Source organism: Tamandua tetradactyla, chromosome 1 (genome assembly GCF_023851605.1).
Source record: "Tamandua tetradactyla isolate mTamTet1 chromosome 1, mTamTet1.pri, whole genome shotgun sequence".
Lineage (NCBI taxonomy): Eukaryota > Metazoa > Chordata > Mammalia > Pilosa > Myrmecophagidae > Tamandua > Tamandua tetradactyla.
In genome coordinates this window covers 148,623,012-148,646,394 of record NC_135327.1, presented here as the reverse complement: position 1 = coordinate 148,646,394, position 23,383 = coordinate 148,623,012, and the positions used below count along the sequence as shown (strand labels likewise).

Sequence of the window (23,383 nt, the reverse complement as noted above, 5' to 3'; positions counted from 1 at the left end):
ACTGTCCTAAATACAGCCTAGCATTGTTTTATTCATTTCTCACCACTACCCTGTGATTTTTCATATTATTATTGTCTCCATTTAACAGAAATGAAAACTGAGGCTCAAGAGGGAAAGTAATTTGCTAATGGTCAGAATTATTAGTGGATAGATTGCACCTGAATACAAACCAGGGCATTCTGAACTCCAGAGCCAAAGTTTAGGATTGCCTTTTGTTCTAGTTTAAAAGCTGCTGGAATGTGATAAACCAGAAACAGAATGGCTTTTAAAAGGGGGATTTATTAAGTAGTTGCCAGTTTACAGTTCCAAGGCTGTGAAAATGTCCAAATTAAAGCAAGTCTATAAAAATGTCCAAATTAAGGCACCAACAAGAATCTACCTTCACTCAAGAAAGGGCGATGAAATTCAGGGTTTCTCTCTTAACTGGAAAGGCACATATGGTGAACGTGATGATGTCTACTAGCTTTCTCTCCAGGCTTCTTGTTTCAAGAGGCCCCCCTGCCTGGGGGCACTTTCCTTCTTCATCTCCAAAGGTCTCTGGCTGCGTGGGCTCTCATGGTTCTCTTCAAAATGTTTCTTCTTTTAAAGGATTCCAGTAAAGTAATCAAGACCCACCTGGAATGGGTGGAGTCACATCTCCCTCTAATCAAAGGTTCATATCCACAATTGGGTGTGTCACTTGTCAGTGTAGATAATCTAATCAAGTTTCCAACCTACAGTACTGAATAGGGATTAAAAGAAATGGATGCCTCCACAAGATGGATCAGGATTAAAACACGGCTTTTCTACAGACATAATCCTTTCAAACAGCACAATTTGCTAAGCCACCTGGCAAGGTCTTAGGGCATAGAGACCGAGTGGTAAAGCTGGCAGAGTTTTGTTTCGCCATCATGCCCACCAGTGGTTACTCTCAGTAGGCAACAAAATTTCTCCACGTAATGAATTAATTGATTTGATGATGAATTAGCTTAGACCTAACTAAGCTCATTACAATATAATTACAGTAAATTAATGGATTATAAAAAGAACAATGAGTGTTTATAGAAAGTTGAATATATTTTATTTGTATCAAAGGAATCAAGGGTTTTATTTCTATACAATAAGTGAAGATCAGCTTAAATACTTCACTGTTTATGAGGTTTAGTAGATTTAAAATAAGTATTTGGATCCAGAGTCATTACAGATAATGATTTGTTCATGCTTACCAGTGCTCTCCTCACACATTCATCCATAGTTAAAGATTAATATGTTTCTTCGTTTTGAAGAATCTCTCTCTAGAAGTATTCTATAGAAAATATGAAGGACATCTTCATAAAATTAATATCATTGAGGAACTGAAAACAAGGATAATTTAATGTACTTCATTCAACTGAAGCACCTCTTATTACACAGCTGGGTGCTATTAGGAAAGAGCTTTATATGTGAGCCCATTCACTCCTTGGTACACAACTTTAATTCTATTCTATTTAAACTCCAGTTGTGCAATGTGTTGAATGTTGATTGTGAAGAACTACTTTACTATTTAATCTCAAAAGTCTGCAATATTTATTTTAAAATGATAAAGATTATCAAAGGAAAACAAATCTGAGAAGATAAACACCATTTAGTCAGATTCAGCCCTATTACATCTAACTATATTGGTTATTTCAAAAAGCCAAGTGTTATGTTTAGGAGTAACATAATGATGAATTTCATACAACACAATGTTATGTGACAGAATCTCAGTGGCTTAAAATATAAGCAATTAATTCTTGTACATAGGTTCAGTTGATTTAGGCTGGGTTTGGTGACATTGCTTAGGCTTTGGAGCATTTAAGACTGTCCCCAAACCTTGCATTGGAATCATGGTTAGGACACAAGGTTGTATGAGCTCCATTGCTGTCTCTCTGTATCCTTTCACATATGGTCACCTGGGGCATGTTCTTCTCATGGAGAATGGCCCCAGTGCAACAGAACAAGCCAAAATAATCAGGCACATTAAAAACTTTTGCTTGCATCAAATCTGCTGGTGTTCTGTTAGCTAAGGTGCATTGGAAATAAAACTCTTAAATTGGCTACTTAAGTTAACCTGAGGTTGGACTTTACTGTATAGGCAAAAGGGCCACTTTTGAAGGTCCTTGCTTTTCTTTCTCTCAAACCACCTCTCCTACATTGGCTTCTGTTTTAAATGTCAAAAAAGAAAAATTATCAGTGCCCATTCTATGATACCAATTAAGTTACATTTACTGGTGGTAATTTGGTTAGACACTTGGTATGGCTCCCTCATGCACCATATCCTATCCAATTCAGCCTAGACACACCTTATTTTCTAAGATCCTTGTACCTTCCATTCTCCTATGGAAGGTTAAATTGACCTAGGAAGATCCTGCTCAAATAACAGGATATATGATGTCATTTATCCTCCCTTTTTCATTCACTGAATTTGTCCATGAATGGGGCCCAACAGCTGGCTAATGGGAAGATTTAAAAGTTGGATATTAGAGAAGAGCTCCTCCCTCCACAGGCAGATGCTGCATCAATATCAGAGAATCCAGGACTAAAATCTCAAGCACAATTCCAGACTGTAAAGCAATACTTTGTTACCATTTGCTGTTTCTTCTCCTGTATATAACTCTTTCAAGGAGATTATGAGGATAAAGCTAGATATATAAAATAAGATTTAGTTATTCCTGTACTTTCTGTCTATATGTTCATGTTAATACAAAATAAAACTCACCCTTTTCTTGAATTATTTTAAGTAGAGGAGAGGCAGGAGCTAATTTCTCTTTAAAACTATTGACATTAATAAATATAGGACAGTATAGAAAGTGGAGATTTGGGAGGCAAGTGGATCATTTGAAGTGTAAGAGAATTTGAACAAAAGTAGGAATAATGGATGGAAATAAAAGAACATATTTTTAAAATGTTTAAACTAATACCACTTGGAAAAAATGGCTGGACTGAGATATGAAGCATTCCAAATGTTAAATGAGGATGGCTAGGTCAAAGATTAACTCTTTTATATTTTTAACAGTAAAATATTTTGCAAAAGTCCATTGGGATTTGCTATCCAAAATGATGTTATCTTAAGGGTAAGAGGTACTCTTAGAGGTCACCAGCTGAATATCTCACCAATGCAGAAATTCATTCCATAATGTCAAGGACAGTCTTCTTTCTACTAAATGTTTTCTAACGATAGGACTATTTCCTCTTTAAATATTGCTTTCCAGTAATAGGTGGTTTAATATCTAATGATAAAATAACTATATGAAATGATCTGTTCTTTATATGATATGTTTTCTCAATCTACTTTTGCCACTTTTTTACATGTACACTCCAAGCTTTGCTTTTTGTTTGTTTGGTTTTCACCCCTACATTAAACTACCGATCTTAGCTTTATGTCAACTACCATTTTTCTATAATTTTTTACATAAAGAGAATTTTTTTCTCCAGAACCCAGCAAGAGGGTTCTTCTTACCCATTATTATGAGTGAATCTTTGTTTTGTTCTAAGATTCCAGTGATGTAGCCACTATGCCTCCTGAAGGTTTGGTCTTGTATTCTTTATGGGGAGCCTCACATTTGTTTAACTGCATGTTCAACTCTCTTCCTTCCCTTCCAGACTGTCCTATTAACGTTGCTGGCATCTCCGATTCCTTAAAAAGTCCATGGTATTTTAACTCCAGGTTTGTTTGTTTTATCCATCTTAGTTGTTAATTTTTCAATCTCTCTAGTAAGCCCAATGTAAAGTACTAGTTTTCAGATTCTATCATATTTTCTTTAGAAAAAGCGATGTCTTTAAATTTATGACACTTTTGCTTGTATACTAACAAACACCACAGATCCTGCAGCCTGTTCATATCAAGTATATATTTCTGAGGTTTTAAGATTAACTCAGTTTTTCCTTTTCCACCCTCTAAAGGATCACTTTCTTTTTTTTGCATGGGCAGGCTCCAGGAATCAAACCTGGGTCTCTAGCATGGCAGGCAAGCATTCTGCCACTGAGCCACCCTTGCATCGGCTTGACCACATTTTTGACAATGGGTTTTTTAGTTCTTTGAAGGCTTCTAAGAAAACCTCCTTTCATTAATTTACCCCTCTTTTCATTCACTCCAAGCATATTATGTACTAACAACAATGCTAGACACTGGCACAAAAAGCTAGTGATGCTCTGCCTTTACACTAAGGGAGCTCACATCTTAATAAGACACAAGACACAGGAACTTAAATGTATGATAGCAAAACAGGGTGGTCAGTTCTACAACAGAGAGATGTACAGACAAAAGGATCAACAAAGTCTTAGCAGAGGAGATGCTTACCTGTAAAAATAAGGAGTTTGTCAGACAGACAGAGGAAGAAAGAATATTCCAGGCAAGCTGACTAATTTGCATTTTCTAAGTCTTAGTCTCTTTTTTTCATGCAGCAAACTCCATCTCAACTTTTAAAATAATATTTTAAAGATCTCACTTTTTTCTTCCTATTTTGCCATACTGGCTCTGGCCCATTTTCCTATTTTCACAGTCATTATCTGTTTCTTATAAACAAATAATCAGAAATGTTGTATATTTTATTGAATTTATTCACTGTAGTTCACATCATCTAACTCATAATATCATAAGATATCTCTCATAACCAAAGGTATTCACGGAAAGATGTTTAATTTGGTTTGCATGAGAGAATCAACTTTACTTTGATTACATTTTTGGACAGGGTAATGGAAAGATATTAGGAAAAGTATATTAGCTCTCTTTCTGAAATAAATATCTCCAAAGACAGTGATTCTCCTCTTTAAAGTCTATGCTGACGTACACATTTTTAAATGTACTTATTTCTTTCTGGATGAATTATGACTGCGGAAGCTGAGTCTACTTAACTGACTTGCTCACGCATCATAATGAAGAAAGGAATGCCAGTTACCAGAACAAAAAAGCCTGCCTTTGAATGTTCATGACAAAACAAAAGCAACTAGAAAGCAACATCAGCAGAACATACAAAAGTAGCAAGAAAGAATTGCCAATCACTCCAAAACCTTACGAAAATTTACTCATTGAAAATAAAATGAAAATCCATCCTTCGTGCTGGCAGAAAAGAACAGTGCTCAAATTTGGTCCCCTATTGGAATGAATGCTTTCCTGACAGGGTAACAAATGAAAATTGGATCAGGGACATATTTTCAATGAAAAAGACATACTGCCAGATGGCTTCTTGGCAACGGAAAAGGAAAAGTTGATTAAACCGTCATGTGATAACTTCAAATTCAGCAAAGTACAGCTTAGTAACTTCTCCTTGAGAAGGATAAAGGAGCACATTCAGGTACTAGGTATGGTTTTGACATGATTAAGATTTAAGGTTACTTTGCAGTTCCCTTGTTTTTTTGCCATTGTTTTCAATAAGGTGAAACACAAAATTAATCTTCACCAAGAAAAAAAGTTCAGCTGAAGAACATTTCTCTAGACTAAATTTTGAAATTTTGGTGCCAAGCACACTCCTCATAAAACACATTTTACTTTTCAAGAAAAACATAATGTGTGTGTTCATTTACAGACTCTGCTATTTTGAGGTGATTTAGGATTTTGCACCCCTTATCATTTGTGATAGCAAGGAGAGGAGCTATACGACTTGTAACAAAATTCAAACATGTTCTCTAAAAAAACCTGCTGCCTTTGCCCAACTATTATCTCTTCTCTACTGGTAATAGATTACTATTTTACTTTCAAAACTGCATTGGCTTATTGAGGGAAGTTGTCAATTACGTAGTTCCCAACTCAACTGCCTTGGCAGATGAAACACAATATCTATATACTTGGATTCTGTGATTGGTCCTAAAGTGTTCATAGAACTCAACCAAAGCAGTTTGGGGAACTAGTATGGATGCTGGGAGAGGGTGTCTCTGCATCCCGTGCTCCTCGATCCTAAAGAGTATGTGAACCCATTGCTGCTAGATAGTTTGAAAGCATGCCAGAGACTGAGGCAAACTCAGGAAAGCAGAGAGAAAAGCAGGGGGAAGAGAGAGACAAAGCCCTGATAACATTTTTCCAGGATGGGATCCTGCCTTATTTAAAAGCACCTCTAAGCCTGTATTCTTCAATTATATAAGGCATTTATGATAGACAGATTTTTTTATATATAATTGTCGGGCTTTTGTCGTTTTAACTGAGAAGGGACCTAATAAATACATCAACAATCTGTGTTAGGAGGTGAACCACCGATGTCTCATGTAAAAGAAATAACATTCATGTTAAGCTAAGTAATTAACATCCTGGAACAATATCTCTAAAACAGCACCATCCAGAATTGTACGTATGTGGTCTGGAGAAACTAAAAGCTTTGAGGTAAGGGATTATATCATGCATAAATTCCATCTCTGAAAAGTGTAGGACTCCGTACCAGTTTGAATCTGTTACGTACCCCAGAAAAACCATGTCCTTTAATCCTCATTCAATATAGCTGGGTAGGAGCTTTTTGCTTACCCACGGAGATGTGACCCACTCAATTGTTGGTGGTAACTTTTGATCAAACAGTTTTCATTAGGTATGTCTCCATCCATTTAAGGTGGAATTACTTACTAGAGCCCTTTAAGAGGGAATCATTTTGAAAAAAGTTTCATAGCCATGAAGAGTCCATGCAGCAGTCAGAGAACTTTGGAGATGAAGAAGGAAAAACGCCTCTGGGAAGCTTCATGAAACAAGAAGCCTGGAAAGGAAGCTAGCAGATGTCATCATGTTTACCATGTAACTTTCCAGCTCAGACAGAAAACCTCAATGACATCGGCCTTCTTGAACCATCGTATCTTTCCCTGGATGCCTTAGATTGGATATTTCATAGCCTTGCTTTAATTTGGACATCTTCATGGCTTTAGAACATGTAAACTTGTAACTTAATAAATTCCCCCTTTTAAAAGCTGTCCTGTTTCTGGTATATCCCATTCTGGCACCTTGCAAACTAGAACAGACTGAAAGCTTTTTGAATATGATTGAACACTGTAAAATATTATATGCAGATTTATGGGGGAGCATTGTTTGTACCTATTATTAAGTCTCAAGAGTACTGTTTCTCATCCTCACTGTAGTTTTTTGTTTTTTAAATTTTGATGTTCTTGCTTGACTTCTCAGCAGTTGAAAAAATAACAATTAGAAATTCAATTAGGGAGTGTCCACAAGACGTAAATGCTTTCATTTGCACTCTTCCAGAGATGATTCAACACAAAACATAAATGAACATTTTATTCATAATTGTGATAATTCATGTTTGTCATCATTGTAATACTCTGCTCTCACTTTGCACCTTTTGCACCGCTTAAAGCCCTTTTTGCATATTATTTCATTTGCCCTCTGTACCTCTTTGCAAAGCACCTAATTGGTTTGTGAATAAAATCATTAGTTGAGCAAAACAGGGCCACAAAGTCACCCACAAATACACAATAATCGAAAAAAAATACTCTTGCAATTGTTGTTGCTTTGTTTCTTTATATTTTTCAGAAGTATAATTTGAAGCAAGTATTTTAAATAACAATATATTTGAAAGCAGCAGCTATGCCCTAAAGAATAGCGGGCCTCTGGGCATGGAGGCAATAACCTGTGCTATAGTGTACACTGCTAGGAAAACCATCGATCAGTTTTCCCAGTGGGACATGTGGGTTTGTGATCCACATCACATTTAAAGCAAGATTCGGTATTTATTTCCATTTATTATAAGGAATCCACTCATGACAAGGAATTACTGAACAATTTATTTTTAGTGAAGATTTCATAATGGAAATGGAAAGAAAATTTACATTATACAAAACTGACATTTTTTGACTAAGAAAAGCCCAGTGGACATCTTTTCTCAATTTTTAATTCTTTATTTTGAAACCACAGATCTCCTCTTTCTCCTCCCTTCACAGGACATGCTTTCCCTAATTCTTGTCTCACCATTCTTGTCTCTTCTCTGTCCCTTATTTATGCAGAGCAATTTAACTTTATTCCCACTCTAACTAAATCTTTCACCTCAATTAACAAAGCATCAACAGGGCTTAAAACAGCTCTTCTCTAAGTTTAATATGCATATGAATCACCTGGGAATCCTATTAAAATGCAGATTCTAATGTAGTGGGTTTGAAGAAAGAAACTACCTGGGATTCTGCCATTCTAAGAGCTCAGATAATACTAATGCTGTGTGTCTGGGTACCACCCTTTGAGTAGCAAGGCTTAGAAAACTGATGATGATCATTAATCACCAAAAACCTTTCTAATACCAGTTTTTATGAGTCTGTTTTCATGAGACATTATTTGCTTATCTATGAAATGAGAACAAGGATAATAATTTGTACACAATTGTGAAGTTTGAAAAATATTTTTTAGTGAAAGTGTTTTAGAAACTCTAATACATAAATATAAGGCTTTATGGTATTTGAATTCTATTTATGTATCCATGCATTCATTTAACAAACTGATAAAGAACTAATGGTGCAATACCCTGTGTTAGATGATGAAGGTACAGCAGCGTACGAACAAGACCATGCTTTTTCTCTTCTTAGAGAATTTAAATTGTGGTACAAAATCAAGATATTTAAAAAATAATGATTTAATTGGGAATTGGATTTGTTGTAACAAGAGAAACTGTATCAAAGCCCTTGACTGTGGCCCTTTACCTACTCCAGGAGTGGCATGCAAGCTGATCTCAAACAGCAAAGAGGATAGAAAGTATCTAGGGAGAGGAAACAGAATATGTAAGCATTCTGTAATAAGAAGACCCATAGCTTATTCACAGAACTATTGTTTTAGGTCCAACCTTCATGATCGGTCTTTCTTTCACATTTACTATTATATGTATTATGTAATGCATTTATCTATTCTTATTATTTTTTATTTTTCTAGGGAAGGGTAACTGTGAGGGGCAGAATGGTTCCCAAACCTTAATTTTTCACTGTGCACTATGATACAGCCTACAGTTTATTTTCTCAGGTCTCTTCTTTCAATGGAAGACTCAGTTTGAGACAATAAAAACTCACTGTACTGAAAGAGTCTTTGAAACACCTTTTTTTTTATCATGACTCTCAGCACCTAAGTTCAAAGTCCTTTCAAATTCATTTAGGTGCAAAAACAGGGAAGATGATATAGAGTTGGGAGAAAAAAAGACATTTATTGAGGGTTAGTTCCTATAAAAGATAAAATGAAGAGATATAGGAAGTGGCAGGGACTCTTCAGACCAAGACACAGGTGTGAGATTTGTGCAAGTAAGGTGAAAGGAAGGAGGATTTTTGTAGGAAGAGGAGCTCTAAGTTTCTGCCAGATCAATGGGGTGGTATGATGCAAACATTGCTTCTGTGCTGGGCAGAAATGGTGAGCGTTGTAACACTGTCATGTTTAGTCAGTACCTGAGGTGATGCAGGAGTTACATGGAAGCAGATGTAGGTTCAGAAGACATCTTCAGCTAGAAATTATCAGCTAACCTGACCTCTTTGCAACAATCTCTGCCTTGAAGAGATATCTGGGTAGCAACATCTCAATGTCTTCATTAATTTTTCTTCTGTTTAATTCACTTCAGCTTTATGGCTTTTGGTGATTTTGGATAGTGTCAAACTTTGTCCTTTTATGTGTCTTTTGGCTTCTCACTTTATGAATGATGACTTTATTTTCCCCCAACCATTGTGCTTTTCTTTTGGAGTGTTAGCATCTCTACTTTTGCTTAAGACAATCCTCCTACTCCAAAATTTTAGTTTTTAGCTAACATTATTAATTATAAATGATCAATATTTACATCTTTGATCTAGTGAAATTTATTATACTATGGTATAAATTAATTGGAATAGATTATTGTTTTATCTTTTTCCTTCCAAAAGAATAGTCAATTGGGATATGCCATTTATTAAGTAAACTATTCTTTAACTATTCATTTTAAGCAACACTCTCTCATATATTAAGGTTCCATATTTTGTTTATGCACCTGTGAATTATTTCTCCCCAAGGTTCATTAGCAACCCTACATACAGCAAGTTTTAAATAAATAGTTACAGCAGGTCTCCATTCAATATTCTTTCTTTCAAAAATGCACTGTTGTTGTGACAGAATGAATGGGTCAGCAAATTCTCTTCCCCAAAATAGCCATAAAATTGAGAAAAGATAGCTCTGGAATCTACTATAGGCAAATACCAAAGTGAAAAGTCTTTTTCATGAAAAGCTGCTGGAACATGGGACAAGATAAATGGAAACTGTGTCCTTCTTACCTGTCTCTGCTCCCATATGTACCCCAGCTCGGTGGGTATGGTACTGTCCTTAAGTCCAGGAGCTCTGCTGCAGGAGGGACTACTGTGATTTTCAGCAGAGGAAGAAAGCACAAGCCAAGTGGTGTCATTAGGAAAAACAGCCAACTCAGTAAGAAACACATGGGAAAGTACTCAATACTGCTAACCAGGGATAACAGCTTCATTTGGAGCAAGCAATGGACTGCCATATATTTCATACGGAAATCTTAAAAATGAAGAGAGCATTAGAGGAATTAAGTAAGTTCTCAATTTATCTCTGGCTCCTGGAAGACTACATTCACATGCAGGGGAGATCTGAGAGAACCTTGTGAAATCTAAAAGAAAAACATATTTGAAAATGTCCTGAATATTAAATGTGCTCCCCAAACAAATTTAAATCTATCTGCCAAGGATGGAAACGTTATGGGCCCAAAGTGTTTGTGCAGAATTTCCAACCAATCACTGAATGACCATTAGATATAGGGGTAGCCCCTAGGATACCTGGCTAAAAAGTAAAAATACATTAGAAAAACATGTGCTGAAATATAAGCTGCTGTGTAATCCAAAGTAAGTGCAATATGTTAGTTAGCAGGTACAGTTTTCAACAAAATATTATTAGACATGCAAAGAAACAGAAAGCATGACTTCAGAGTCATGAGAGACACCAGAACCCAAAAGAATGGACAGAGCCCCGCGAAAGCTGTTGAAAATTCCTGGAGAGAAAGCTAGCAGACGTTGCCATGTGCCATCCCAGCTGAGAGAGAAATTCTAAACCTTGTTGGCCTTTCTTAAGTGAAGGTACCTCTTTTGGTGCCTTAATGTAATTTTCATGGCCTTAGAACTGTAAACTTGCAACTTAATAAATTTCCCTTTTTAAAAGCTATTCTGTTTCCGGTATATCACATTCCAGCAGCTTTCAAACTAGAAAAATTGGATATAAGAAAGATTTCAGGGTGGGCCGCGGTGGCTCAGCGGGCAAAGTGCTTGCCTGCTATGCCGGAGGACCTCGGTTCGATTCCCGGCCCCAGCCCATGTAACAAAAACGGAGAAACAGAATACAATAAAACAAGAAAATGTTTAAAGATGTTTCCCTTTCTTCCTTTCTTCCTTCCTTCTATCCTTCCTTCCTTCTCTCTGTCTTTCCTTTAAAAAAAAAAAAAAAAAAAAAAAAAAAAAGAAAGATTTCAAAGAAGCTATTATAAAAATGTTTAACAAATAATAAACTATTTTTAAAGAATTAAAGAAACATGAAGTCAATGATCCAACAAATAAGAGATCTTAATAAATAAATAGAAACTATTTTAAAAGAACAAAATGGAAATTCCAAAGTTGAAAAATACTGTAACCAAACCAAATAATTTAGGCAAATTGGCTCAACAGCAGATTTTAGATGGTAGAAGAAAACTATAGAATATAGAAGATGTGATCAACACAATTGACCAAATGGATCTAACTGAAGTTTATAGACTATTCCACCTAACAAAAGCAGAACACATATTGTTTCCATGTAAACATTCTTCAGGACAGACAGTATGCTAACTCATAAATCAGGAGTCAAGAAACTTAAGAGAATTGAAATCATTCAAAATATTGAATTTGAAATTAGAAGTAGAAAAAATGGAAAATTTCCAAATATTTATAATTAAAGATTACACTTTTAAATAATGTATGTGACAAAAAAAACTTAAAAGAGCAATTAGAAAATGTTTGAATGATTGAAAGTGAAATCACATCATATCAAAATTGATGGGGTACAGTTAAATCAGTCCTTCAGAGGAAGGGAAAAGCATAGTATGACATGCCTATTTCAGAAAATAAGAAAGGACTTCAATAATCTAAAATCCACTTTTAAAACAAACTAGAAGAACAAGAAATTTATCCAAAATTATTCAAAGGAATTGAATCAGATGGAAATCAATGATATGGAAAACAGAAAAATAATTAAGTCTTTGTGTAACTTTATTTGCTTTTCACCAACATTCAGACTGAAATACAATACATCTTTAGAATTATACAGAATTATTTAGAAACTTTCATAGAAGGAATAATTCCACAGTAGCTTAACAATTTTTAACAGCTTTATGGAGATACAATTTACATTTATAAAATTCCCCTATTGCAAGTTTTAGTCAGAATAATCTGCTACCTTCTCTCTTTACTGGAGAGACCTGAAGTAATTATAATACTTATATCTATATAACTGAATTTGTGGTCAGGAATATTTTCCTTAGTTTTGTGTAAAGATGTGCTTCAGTAATCCATATAGAGAGAAGAAGAAAAAGTGAGTGATTTCTAATGGAATTAAAACTCAAATGATGATTTTTATCTTATTTTAAAAACAGCTTTGATGATAACTATTCAATACTGTAATAAAAATGTTAGGGATGTGGAATTTTATTTTCAGGATTAATTCTATTTTTTAATATCAGTGGATTACACTTTATAAACCAATGCAGTTTTAGAATACTATTATCTCATGATTAGGTTCACAAGCAAGTATTAAAAATGTGTTCCTAGGAGTACCACTATGTGCTTAGGGATGTATCACCCCATTTTCTGAGGGAATAAAAAAGAACACCTGCTTTGGTATTATACTGTATCCATGAACCAAATGTACATCCAAGAATTGAGTCTACCTTAGCCAACTGACACTTTAGAATAGGCAATCATAGTGATAGTTTAAAGTATTTACGCTAAAATCAGCTGATATAATGATTCCACTGAATTTTCTTTTACTTAACTCAATATTTCAAGTCCCTGGTAATTAAGCATGCCAGCTGTCCCCAAATGGAATAACGAAATCCACGACTATGCACACCCAGAGTCCTGAAGTACACACCTATTTTGATGGTGTGAAAGCACAAGGAATACAATTCTGGTATCTAGAAACTACTCATTTACAGAATATTCCCACATTCCAGACATTCTTCCCAGAAAGGCAAAGTTGACGCCTCCTCTTGTAAATGGATTATGTTTTTAATCTGTCTAAGCCTCTAACTTTCAGGCAGGGAGAAGGCATGGTGGGGTGGGGAAAGAGGAAAAGCCAGTCAAGTCGTGTCAATCGCAAAAGCATCAAGTCAAAACCCGTGTGCATTGAAACCACCCCCGGCTGTGACTAGCCCTCAACCTTTTCTCTTTTGTGGTTTCACAAGCAGTTCGCTACGTAAGAATTGACAATTCACTCATAATTAGCTTATTTATTCCTTATACTACACTCTTAGAAGTGAAAGAATAAGTCTTTTGGTTAAATTGCTTAATTTTGCCTGGTATAGCAAATTTTACCAAGACCGGAAAGAAAAAAAAATGTCATTTGCTTACTAGCAGATTTTACCCACTCCACTCAAAGGAGGACATTCCAAACATTTTAATTTCCTTCTCTTTTTCACCAGGCAAGATTGCAAAACCAAAACTATTTTTAAAAAACTCCATATACTCATCAACCCATGTTTGTTTCCTTTCCTTTACGAGACTACAGATTTTCTCAGAACATGAACATTACTACCCAACTATTACCAGATGGTAATAGTTCTTCTTTATTTTCTCATTTTTCTTTAGTAGCATTTATTGGTTAAGAAATATTCATCAGAAAGTGAATTAATAGGATGATATTTTATATATATAAAAAAGAAATGCATTAAGTTTAACTCACAGGAATATGAATTCAATCCATAAATTCAAGAGAAAATTTTCAGGTTAGCTAGATTGTAGGGAGAGAAATCAAAGGAGAAGAGAAAACAGATAGTATTTTAGAGTAGTTGTTATCCATCTAACCACAAAATGTGAAGCCAGGAGCCTTGAAGGATCAATCCAAATAAAGATGTGGTGAAATCTGCAAATGTGCTTAAACCACCCCTGGTTACCAGAGAAATGAAAAACCCCTCCTTATAGTACTGCAATTTTAGGGAGAAAAATAAAGTATGCAAAATGTTTTCAGTAGCAAAACCTTTCTAAAAATAAATCTTTCATTGATGCTCAATATTTAACACAAGTGAATATTAAGCCACTCTCACGGAAATGGAGCAAAAGCTCAGGTACCATCTATTGTCTGTCCTTCCAGCATTCTACCCTCTAGCATTAAGACACTTCACAAAACATCTTTTCCCCTCCTGACCTTTTCCATTACTTTATGTCTTCTGGTTATAATAGAATTGTGGATATATATTTATTTACGTTTCCTTTAGGCGCAAACACCAAACATTACTAAAACTAGAGTAAAACAAAAATTCATTTGACGATAATGTTAAATATGCTTGGTGAAATTAAATGATTCTTAATTTTAGAAGAAAGACATACACTAAATAGGTACTATTATAAATAGTGAATTGGAATACTTTTCACTTCATTAGAGCAATGAAATTTTTAAGACTTATTACTTTATTTTTTTGCAGATTTAAGTCTTCTGCCGTTGGTATTAGAGAGTTAGGCACGTTGTAACTGTGTTATGAGACACTTACCTTCCTTAGGTTGGAATTACACTTTTTCCTTCTTCCTAGGGAATTATTTTTATTTCCATTTCTGTCTCACCTCCTAGTCTGTGAGTTCACTGAAGGCAGACACTGTATTCATGTACTTCTTGCAACTCAGAACCTAGCAAACTGTCTGTTAAAAGGTAGGTGCTTCATCAGTATGTATCAGTAAAAATGAAATTTGGAAAGGACATCTTTCCTTTCTTTATAAAAATAAAGCTGGTAATTTTGCAGACATATTTTCAAAATATCCTACTTTTTAATGATTGTAACAGTTCCTGCATATGTCCTAGGATTTTTCTTTTTTTTGACAGAAGCAGAGGAAAATCACTAAGGAAATAGCTAACACTTATTATTATCTAAAGTAATGGATTTTGCCATATAATTTGAAAGTAGACTGATTTTCTTACATTCTCTGGGCTTGTTCCAGGCATAGAAACATATATTTTTAAAGACAACACAATTAGGGATTTTGATAAAGGAAGAAAGTGCTACCTTCGTTTTACTCTCTTGTGTGAGCTGATGCTTGGTGACAGCTGCTATTCTCCATGGACTTGTCTAACAATTCTGAGTAGGTTGCTCTATATTGGAACAGGGTAGGAATATAATTGTGCTCTTGTTAAAACATGTTGTAATGTCAGGCGCACTGAATTTTAATTCCCATGGTGGGTTCAGATAATCAGGAAATTCTCCAACTGTAGGAAAACTTTGAAATAGCATGTGACATTTCTACAGCTGGCCATAATTTCATGCACTGCCACCTTTGATCAATGTGTCAGTTTAAATGAAGGCAAGGAGACAGAAAATGCTGCTGTGAAATCCACAATGCAGCAGACTCATTTGAATCTGACGGTAAAGCCAACATACAACCAAAACCTTACATGCTGAGAAAGTCCAATTAAGTTAGAAAATTGTATAGCTAGAAATATATCTAAAATGTTCTCTACTATTATTTTTAAGACTGAACTTATTTCAAAGCCTGGGAAGCACAGAGAATGCATCAAATTAAGCAACAAATTCAAATTATTTATAAACTGAGTTACTCGTATGAAGCAAAAAAATATGGCTTTTGTGATAAACAATATATGGGTAAGGATTCTCCAAGCTACAACTGTTGCCCTGACAATCCAGCACCTGAGGAACAAGCAGCATGTATTGACTCCTTCCTGTACAAAAGTGGTTCTCACCGGGAAATGATCAAGTGTTAGTTTAGGAGAATCAAGTATTTAGGAGAGACAAAAATTTTAAGACACTGTACACCTTAGTGGTGGGAAGGAAGTTATTTGCTGTAAAACCTCCTAGGTTTAGTAAAGTGCAACAAGCATTTGTCTTGCATGAGAAGCTTTGACATTTTTAATAGAGTTGGAAACTATCTTAGGGATAAGCACTCTAATCTTTTAATTTTATAGATGAAAAAATTAAGTCCTACAAAGGTAATGAGTGACTTGATCAAAATTTCCATGCTGATGAGTGGTAGAGTAAATCTTTTTATCTCAAAATGTTTGATAGACAGCCTAGTATTCTTTTCTGTAAATACAATATGCGTCCTTCCTAAATTTTCTGTATTCTTATGTCCTTTCATGATCTTTACCACAAGCTAGTTCTATAAATGAAATTAACAAAGAACAATAATTATTGTTAAAATTAACCACAAATAATAAATAAAACTCTGGACCATTTAACTTGCTGAAACCACTATCTTCAGGTAAATCATTTTTGTGATTACTATTTTAATAGTTACTATCTGTAATATTGATGAAATAATTGATGTATAACTGTGACTGCAAAAAAATCTTCTTTCTTCACCTCTACAGAGTTTTATTTTCTATTATAATGTAACTAGCTACCTGAAAGCTTAGTGCCCTAATACTAAAGCTATGCTATCATAATTTATGACTTTATAGATCAGGAATTCAAACAGGATTCAGATGGGAAGTTCTCTACATGGCATTGACTGGGGTTATTCCTTAGCATTCAGCTGATGGATGGGCAGTTTTGGAAGGTTCAAGACTTCACCCACATTCCTATTTGCTTGGCATGAGTGGCTGGAAGGCTGGGCTCAGTTGTGCAAATTTCTCTCTTCATGTATCTTGCATGAAGGCCCAGGCTCCTAATGACCAAGGTAGAGGCTGCCTGTCCTAGAATAGTGTCACTTTCACCATGCTGTCATTATTAAGGTAGGAGGGGCAATAAACCCTAATCCTTGATAGGAGAAGTGTCAATGCCTTTGCAGTCATCCTTAATTTTCCACAATATGTTATACATAAAAATGGTATGTTCAAATATTTTTACTAATTGCACCCTTTCTTTGATCCTTCCAATTTAGAATTCTCAGTTTTCTTAATAAATATTGAATAGAAAATTATATCCATTTGAAGACATTATAAGAAAGCCATGTCAAAATATTACCAAAACTTTCCATTTTGCTTTAAGTTTATAAAGTATCAGACACTTTAATTTTATTTAAACTTTTACAAAGGAGATAGAAAATCAAGGTAGCCATTTAAAATTCCAAAAGCCATTCTCACCTTTTATTCATTTCAAAGATCAAGAGTTCTAGCTTTTGTAGAACTTTTCAGAAATTTTATTTGAATTAAAGATGTATTTATAGAGACTATTACTAGAACAACAATGTATAAGGATACTCATATCCTACACTAGCCATGCTTCATGATTACTTAAAGTCATAGAAACAGGTCATGTGGTATTTAGCATTCAAAAAGATTTATATTTTAGAAAAGAAGTAAGGTTTGACAGCAAAGAGTTCTTCATTTATATTTTTAGTTTTTGCATTGAATGAATGACAGGAAACCCAACACAGACAATGTGCCTTTTACAATAAAACAAAATTAACTGAGTACTAGTGTTTGCGAGCTCACCTCAATACACGTAGTAATCAGGCAGGTTTTTTGTTTATCACAGATTTGTTGTAAAACTCAACAAAGAGAAGCACATAAGGCCTGAGCAAAGAAAATGATTTAAGTCTCTAAGATTTCCTTTATCTTTTTCCTTCAATTACAACTAATTTCCTTAAAGAAATTTGTTTTTATGTTTTTCTTGTTGAAATAACAGCTTGTAATATTTCCTGAAGGTATCATTATGATCAGCTCCCTTATTTCACTCATCACAATGTCTTGCATAAAGGATGAAGATAGAATGGAAATAACAACTCAAGCACACCCAGTAGGTGCCAGGCTCCATGTAAGTATGGGCTACTTCATCCAATCAAATCACCCAGTGAGTTCTTGGACATCTAAAGAATAAAGTGACACATTTTAAAGATTTAGAAACTGATGCTTAAGAAATTAAGCAAATTGTCATGGTTGCATTCTAGTGTTTTGATGTCACTGCAAATCAAATTTAGATAAATTTGATCTGGAAAGCTTAATTTCCATTACTTGAACTTCCTGAATTTTTGTTTGGTTTTGTAAATAAACTATAGGTAGTAAGTACTACTAAACCTTGACAGAATGAAACCCACAGGGAAGGGGAAATAAAGGAAGGTATCTTTGTAAGTAGCTGCCCAATACTTTGTACATTATTAGACATGTAGTGATCACTGGCACATAACACCTTATTTAATTGTTGCAACAGTAGAGAGGTAAGCACAATTAGTTGGATTTTTATGGGTGAAAATGAAACCTAAGTTGGTAAAATGGAATGAAGATATATTTCCAACTCCATTTAAAAAAAATACTTTATGGCATTGGGCAATAATCTTTTTGCTTTAATATATGTTCCAGTCCCCAGTTCACCATAAAAACATTCAGTGATTTTGAACACACCTGAAAAGATCACATGCCTTAATAACATAAGTGTAAAGCTGGGTTAGAACAGGAATCCATATCTGCTTGTATTATACAACAGTTTAGATGGTAAGTGAAGTAGAATAGAGAAAATATTACAAGCACTTAAATTTCAGTGTTTTTAATTTTATGGATGTTTAACAAGATATATGTATTCAGATATTTTATCACAAAACCACAAACTTTGGATAGAAGAAAAAGAGATTATGCTGAAAAGTCCTTCAATAGAAGAGAAACCTGGAAACAGCTGTAGCCAAAAATATATTTTCTCACATGGAAGGATATAAAACCACCACAGAAACTAACAATATCCAAGAAAGGAGCCAGGTGATTACCAAGGTTAATTAGTATTCCTAAACGACTCTGATAAATCTGAGAATGTAATAGGATTATACTCTCTACTACTCAAGGCATCGATATTGGCAATATTAAATTTGTAGGGAACTGGGATGGGTCCTAGTCCAGATTTGTGGTGAAGACTGCAAAACCTTTTTTTTTTGACTTTCCTTTCTGCAAAGTCAAAAAAAGACAGAATAAACTTTATTATATGTGTTGCTTTGAAGCTTTATGACTCAGACTGACATCAAATTGGGGAGGGGGCATCATTCTAAGTGCTGAATGTTGCAAATTTGAAATTCAGAAAGAGTAATAGAAACTTTTTCTTTAAATTACAGTGTTGATAAAAGTTCTCTGTGACAGAATTTGGGTAAAAGATAGTGTTATATATTTTTACTAATAAAGAAGAAAGAAGGATGTTATATTAAGATACTACATAAAAACATATATGATTGTATTCAAATGCCTATCTTGTAAAAAATATTTTAACACACAATAACAACACAGGAAAATAACATGACCCATTCAATGTTATGAAGCCATTACTTCACAGTTGACCAGTTAGACTGCAGTCAAGCAGAAACATTTACCATTTTTAACTGATGATTATCTACATGCCAAGTTTGATTGCAAGAGTTAAATTGACATCCCCAAATAGACCAAATTGACTGACTGTGATAAATTACCCTAACCAGTTCTTGGTGTTGAATCACCCTAATTCATTTATATTATCTGCATGAAATAACCGTTTTGCTATATTTTAAACTTTTAAATTTAAAACAACATTCATTTTTCTTCTGAGAATAAATTCCAAGCACCGAAAAGAACTTTAGCCCTACTCTACCCATTAAGGTAGCCACTAGCCACACGTGGGTTTATAAGTTTAAACATAAATTAATGAAAATTAAATAAAATTTAATATTTAGTTACTTATTCATGCTAAAACCCATTCCAAATGCTCAATAGTCACAGGAACATTTTCATCATTGCAGAATGTTTACTGCACAGTGCTGCTCTTCACAATTTCTTTTGCTGAAGTTAAGCTTATATGTGCTATATGTAGAGGTTATCTAAATGTTGTCTTATAAAATCCTTCAAAGATACCATAATATGAAAAGATGATTGATATTACTATATTTATCATGGTCTACAAATGGGCAGGAAAGATAAACATTACTTTTTTTTAATTAGTCAAGAATAAAAATTGGCAGTAGCCTAAATGGTCAATTATCCATATGAAAATAAGCCTAACCTAATTCATAGTCAAATAAAATCAAAGTAATGAACTAATGATGACAATTTTTCTTTCATCCATAAGATTGTCCAAACTTTAAAAAATTGGCCTTCTTCCTTCATGGCTGGTGCAAGTGTGAATGAATTCAGCAAGTGAGTTACTATTATGATTTGTAGTTAAAAAATACACATTTTTGGCTGATCTCTTTAAATCTATACACTAGAAATAAAATATTTGTTACAGAAGGAAGTTTATTCAGAATAATCTGTAGTGGTAAAATTCTAAAAACAACATGAATGTCCATCAATAAAAAGTAAAGACAAGTGGAAGAACAAATGATGACAGACCAGATTATGCATCAGTGGAAGAATAATGAGGAAAACCATGCATAATTACCAAATACACAATGAAAAGGAAACTAGTTCAATATTTACATAATTTACATGATCATGAACAAAGTTGTGGAAGACTACAGCTAGGGCTCTTAACATTGCTTAACTCTAAGAATGAAGAAAAGAGTTTATGGGATAGTTAGATTTGTCTTTATATATTCTTGCATTGTTTATTTCTCTTGTTCCAACAGGCATCCCTCACCTTGAAGTTTAAAAATAATTACTTAAAAATAATTTATTGCTCATCTCCTATAAATAAGGCCTACTTTGCAAATCAGGGACCTAGCAATAAATATTAATATTTTAAATTTAGATAGTATTTCATAATTTATAAAGTACTTTCATACATATTTTATCCTTACAATGACCTTGTCAGGGAGGCTGGGAAGATAATGGTGTTTCCTTTTGAAAGTACATCCAGCTAATAAGTGATTGAGCTAGGATTAGCACTCAGGTGTTCTGAATCACAATTGCGTCCTTTCCCATAGCATCATAGCTTCTCATTGAAGACTGAGTTTTCATGCTCAAAGAATGAATTTTATAGGTGAAGAAATTAAGGCCTAAAAAAGTTGATATGTCAAGTCTTTCCACCTGTACTTTACTGTTTTAGTGCTTTCCTTCAATATCCTCTTTTCTGCAAACTAAAATCACTTTTTAAAATTTGTAATATATTAAAAAGTAGGTTTATATTTGGGATTTAAGAAATCACCAGTGTGAAGAATTACAGCCTCCTTTTATACCATAAATACATGTTTATATGTAAAATAATGACTAAATTTTGGAAAATTATTTTTTAACTAAAGTATAATGCTCATTACTTTATTCATTTGCATCACACAGTTGCACACTTTATAAGAAATGATGCATAGATAAATTTCAGCCTAAATTCCTTCTTATTAATCACAAAATACACCAACACAATCATGGCCTGTTAAAGTTCGGAGTAGCCTTAGATATCAAGTACTACAGTAAAGCACGGCATCTTTTCCAAAAATTAAATATAATAAAGGAATAATAATAAGCATTAGCAAAGCTAGAAAGACAAAGGTACAGAAGAAAGTACAGTAATAAACAGATTAGCTGGCTAAATATCTTCATTTTATAGGAAAGTAAAATTAGTCTAGGATAAATGAAGAAAATGTACCAATAGTAGAGTATTGCTGTATGAGGCATTCTGTAATGAGTAAACTAAAATAAATATGTCTCCAGAAACAATAAATACATATTTTAAAAGAGCAGTGAGTGACCAGTGAACAGCAGGAGAGGTATATAAAATCTCGACTATACTAAAATGTATAGGGTAATGTGATGTCTACATGTTCAGATAAAAATTATTATATATTTTTAGGTTGGCCTCTGAAAACAAAGGACACTGAGCATGACCCATTCAGAACTTCAGCTTGGAAGGACTCTGAAACAACACTCAGTGTTTTCCATACATGAGCCATTATTTTAGCTTAGCCTCTTGTCAGTTTGTTTTCAGCTCAGGTTCCCATTTGCTTTTCATCTTCACAGTAACAAGGCATATTAGGAAGTTCAGCCACTTATAAACATTGCAAGCCAGATGCTCTCCTGCCCACAGGATTTTGAAAAACATCCAATTTCCCACTGGAAATCCTATGGATAGGGCCAAAACCCTGTGTCTGAATTAATAGATATAATACAAAATTAAAACTCAGAATATAGAAGAAAAGAAAACCAGGATATTTAATTTACCCATAGGTGCTTAGTAAATTTAAAATCTTGATTTTAGAGTTTCAGTATGGACTTTTGGTTGATTTATTTTGTTCTCAAATCTGTTTCCACAGGTGGATATAACTCATAAATTATTTTCAAAGAAACACCATATGATATGTCTTAAAAATTTTAAAGGGAGAAATGGTGACTACATGAATAAAAGAGAAAGAAAAAAGTGATCTTTTTCTCATGCCAAAAAGAACATCTGAGTGTGCGCCAAAGAGTGAGAAAAGAGCTGAGGTTTTCAAATGTTTATAGACAGACCAATGTGTGCCTTTAACTACAACAGAGAAACAGTTGGAAACACAATTAATCTCCAATGCCAGTATCATGTCCCATGGAGCACATGACTCTCATTTGTACAGATTTCCAAATTAAGATAGGAACTCTGCAGGTGCCAGTAGAGAAAGAAAAATAAAGTCTGGAAATTATCTCATAGACGTTATGATAAGTTATTCATAGATATATTTAAGATGCAACGGTGAAAGGTAAATTTTAATATCCCATATACTGAACATAGTGCCAAATTCCTACTTCTATAAGTATAGAAGAGAAATCGTAATGTTTTACAAAACTACATGAATATTTTGCTAGAAGCTTTGATACCTACTCTCAATGATATTATACTATGTCAACAATGTTAGAAGCGAATAAACCTGTGGAAAAATATTAACAATTCTTTGATTTTAACAATGAGAGGTGAAATAATTTACATTCTAATTTCAATATTCAATACAATTCTACAATAGCTTATTGGTGCCTATTGTCATAGATGTGAAGCCCCACTCTGTTTCAACTGCTATTGGGTCTTGGCTGCAGTTTGGTGCCACTAGATGGAATTTGTCCATTCCAACTTCAGTATTCAGAACAGATTTTTGGGTTCTGTGGCTGACTGGGACTTTCTAGACTATAGCTGCAATTCTAAGAATCTCTTGATTAGTGGGCTTTTGGTTGTGGAGGACGCTGGGGATACAAGAAACTACCCCCTGTTTCTCTAATTCCTGAAATTGAGTTGCTGGTCAATTACCTGGTAAGATCAAGCCTCACTTCAAATCATCCCCACTCTTATTTGCTCATCCACAAGCAGAATATAAGAAGGTCAGCCTCCCTGTTTAAAAACAAGGGCAAGGGAAATATAAGAGCTAACATAAATAATACCCTTTTATATTACGGTGTTTTTTTTAATATGCTTACATACATGGTCACTGC

General features: G+C 34.2%; 1 protein-coding gene across 13 annotated transcripts; it reads left to right on the top strand.

Moving 5' to 3' along the window:
• Positions 1-3,495: 3,495 nt before the first annotated feature.
• On the top strand, positions 3,496-22,604 carry LOC143686895 (uncharacterized). 13 transcript variants are annotated; one of them, XR_013177293.1, is made up of 7 exons: positions 3,506-3,525; positions 3,601-3,664; positions 14,735-14,812; positions 17,742-17,870; positions 18,635-18,802; positions 20,130-20,197; positions 22,246-22,604. XR_013177293.1 is itself a non-coding variant. In XM_077163320.1 (5 exons), exons 1-5 carry the CDS (start codon positions 3,573-3,575, stop codon positions 22,253-22,255), a joined length of 396 nt encoding a protein of 131 aa, XP_077019435.1. In that variant the 5' UTR covers positions 3,535-3,572; the 3' UTR covers positions 22,256-22,604. The 13 variants fall into 13 exon arrangements, 1 of the variants encoding a protein (XP_077019435.1); XR_013177295.1 differs by having other exon boundaries at positions 3,509-3,525; positions 14,697-14,812; XR_013177297.1 differs by lacking the exon at positions 14,735-14,812 and having other exon boundaries at positions 3,496-3,525; positions 17,761-17,870.
• The last annotated feature ends 779 nt before the right edge of the window (positions 22,605-23,383 follow it).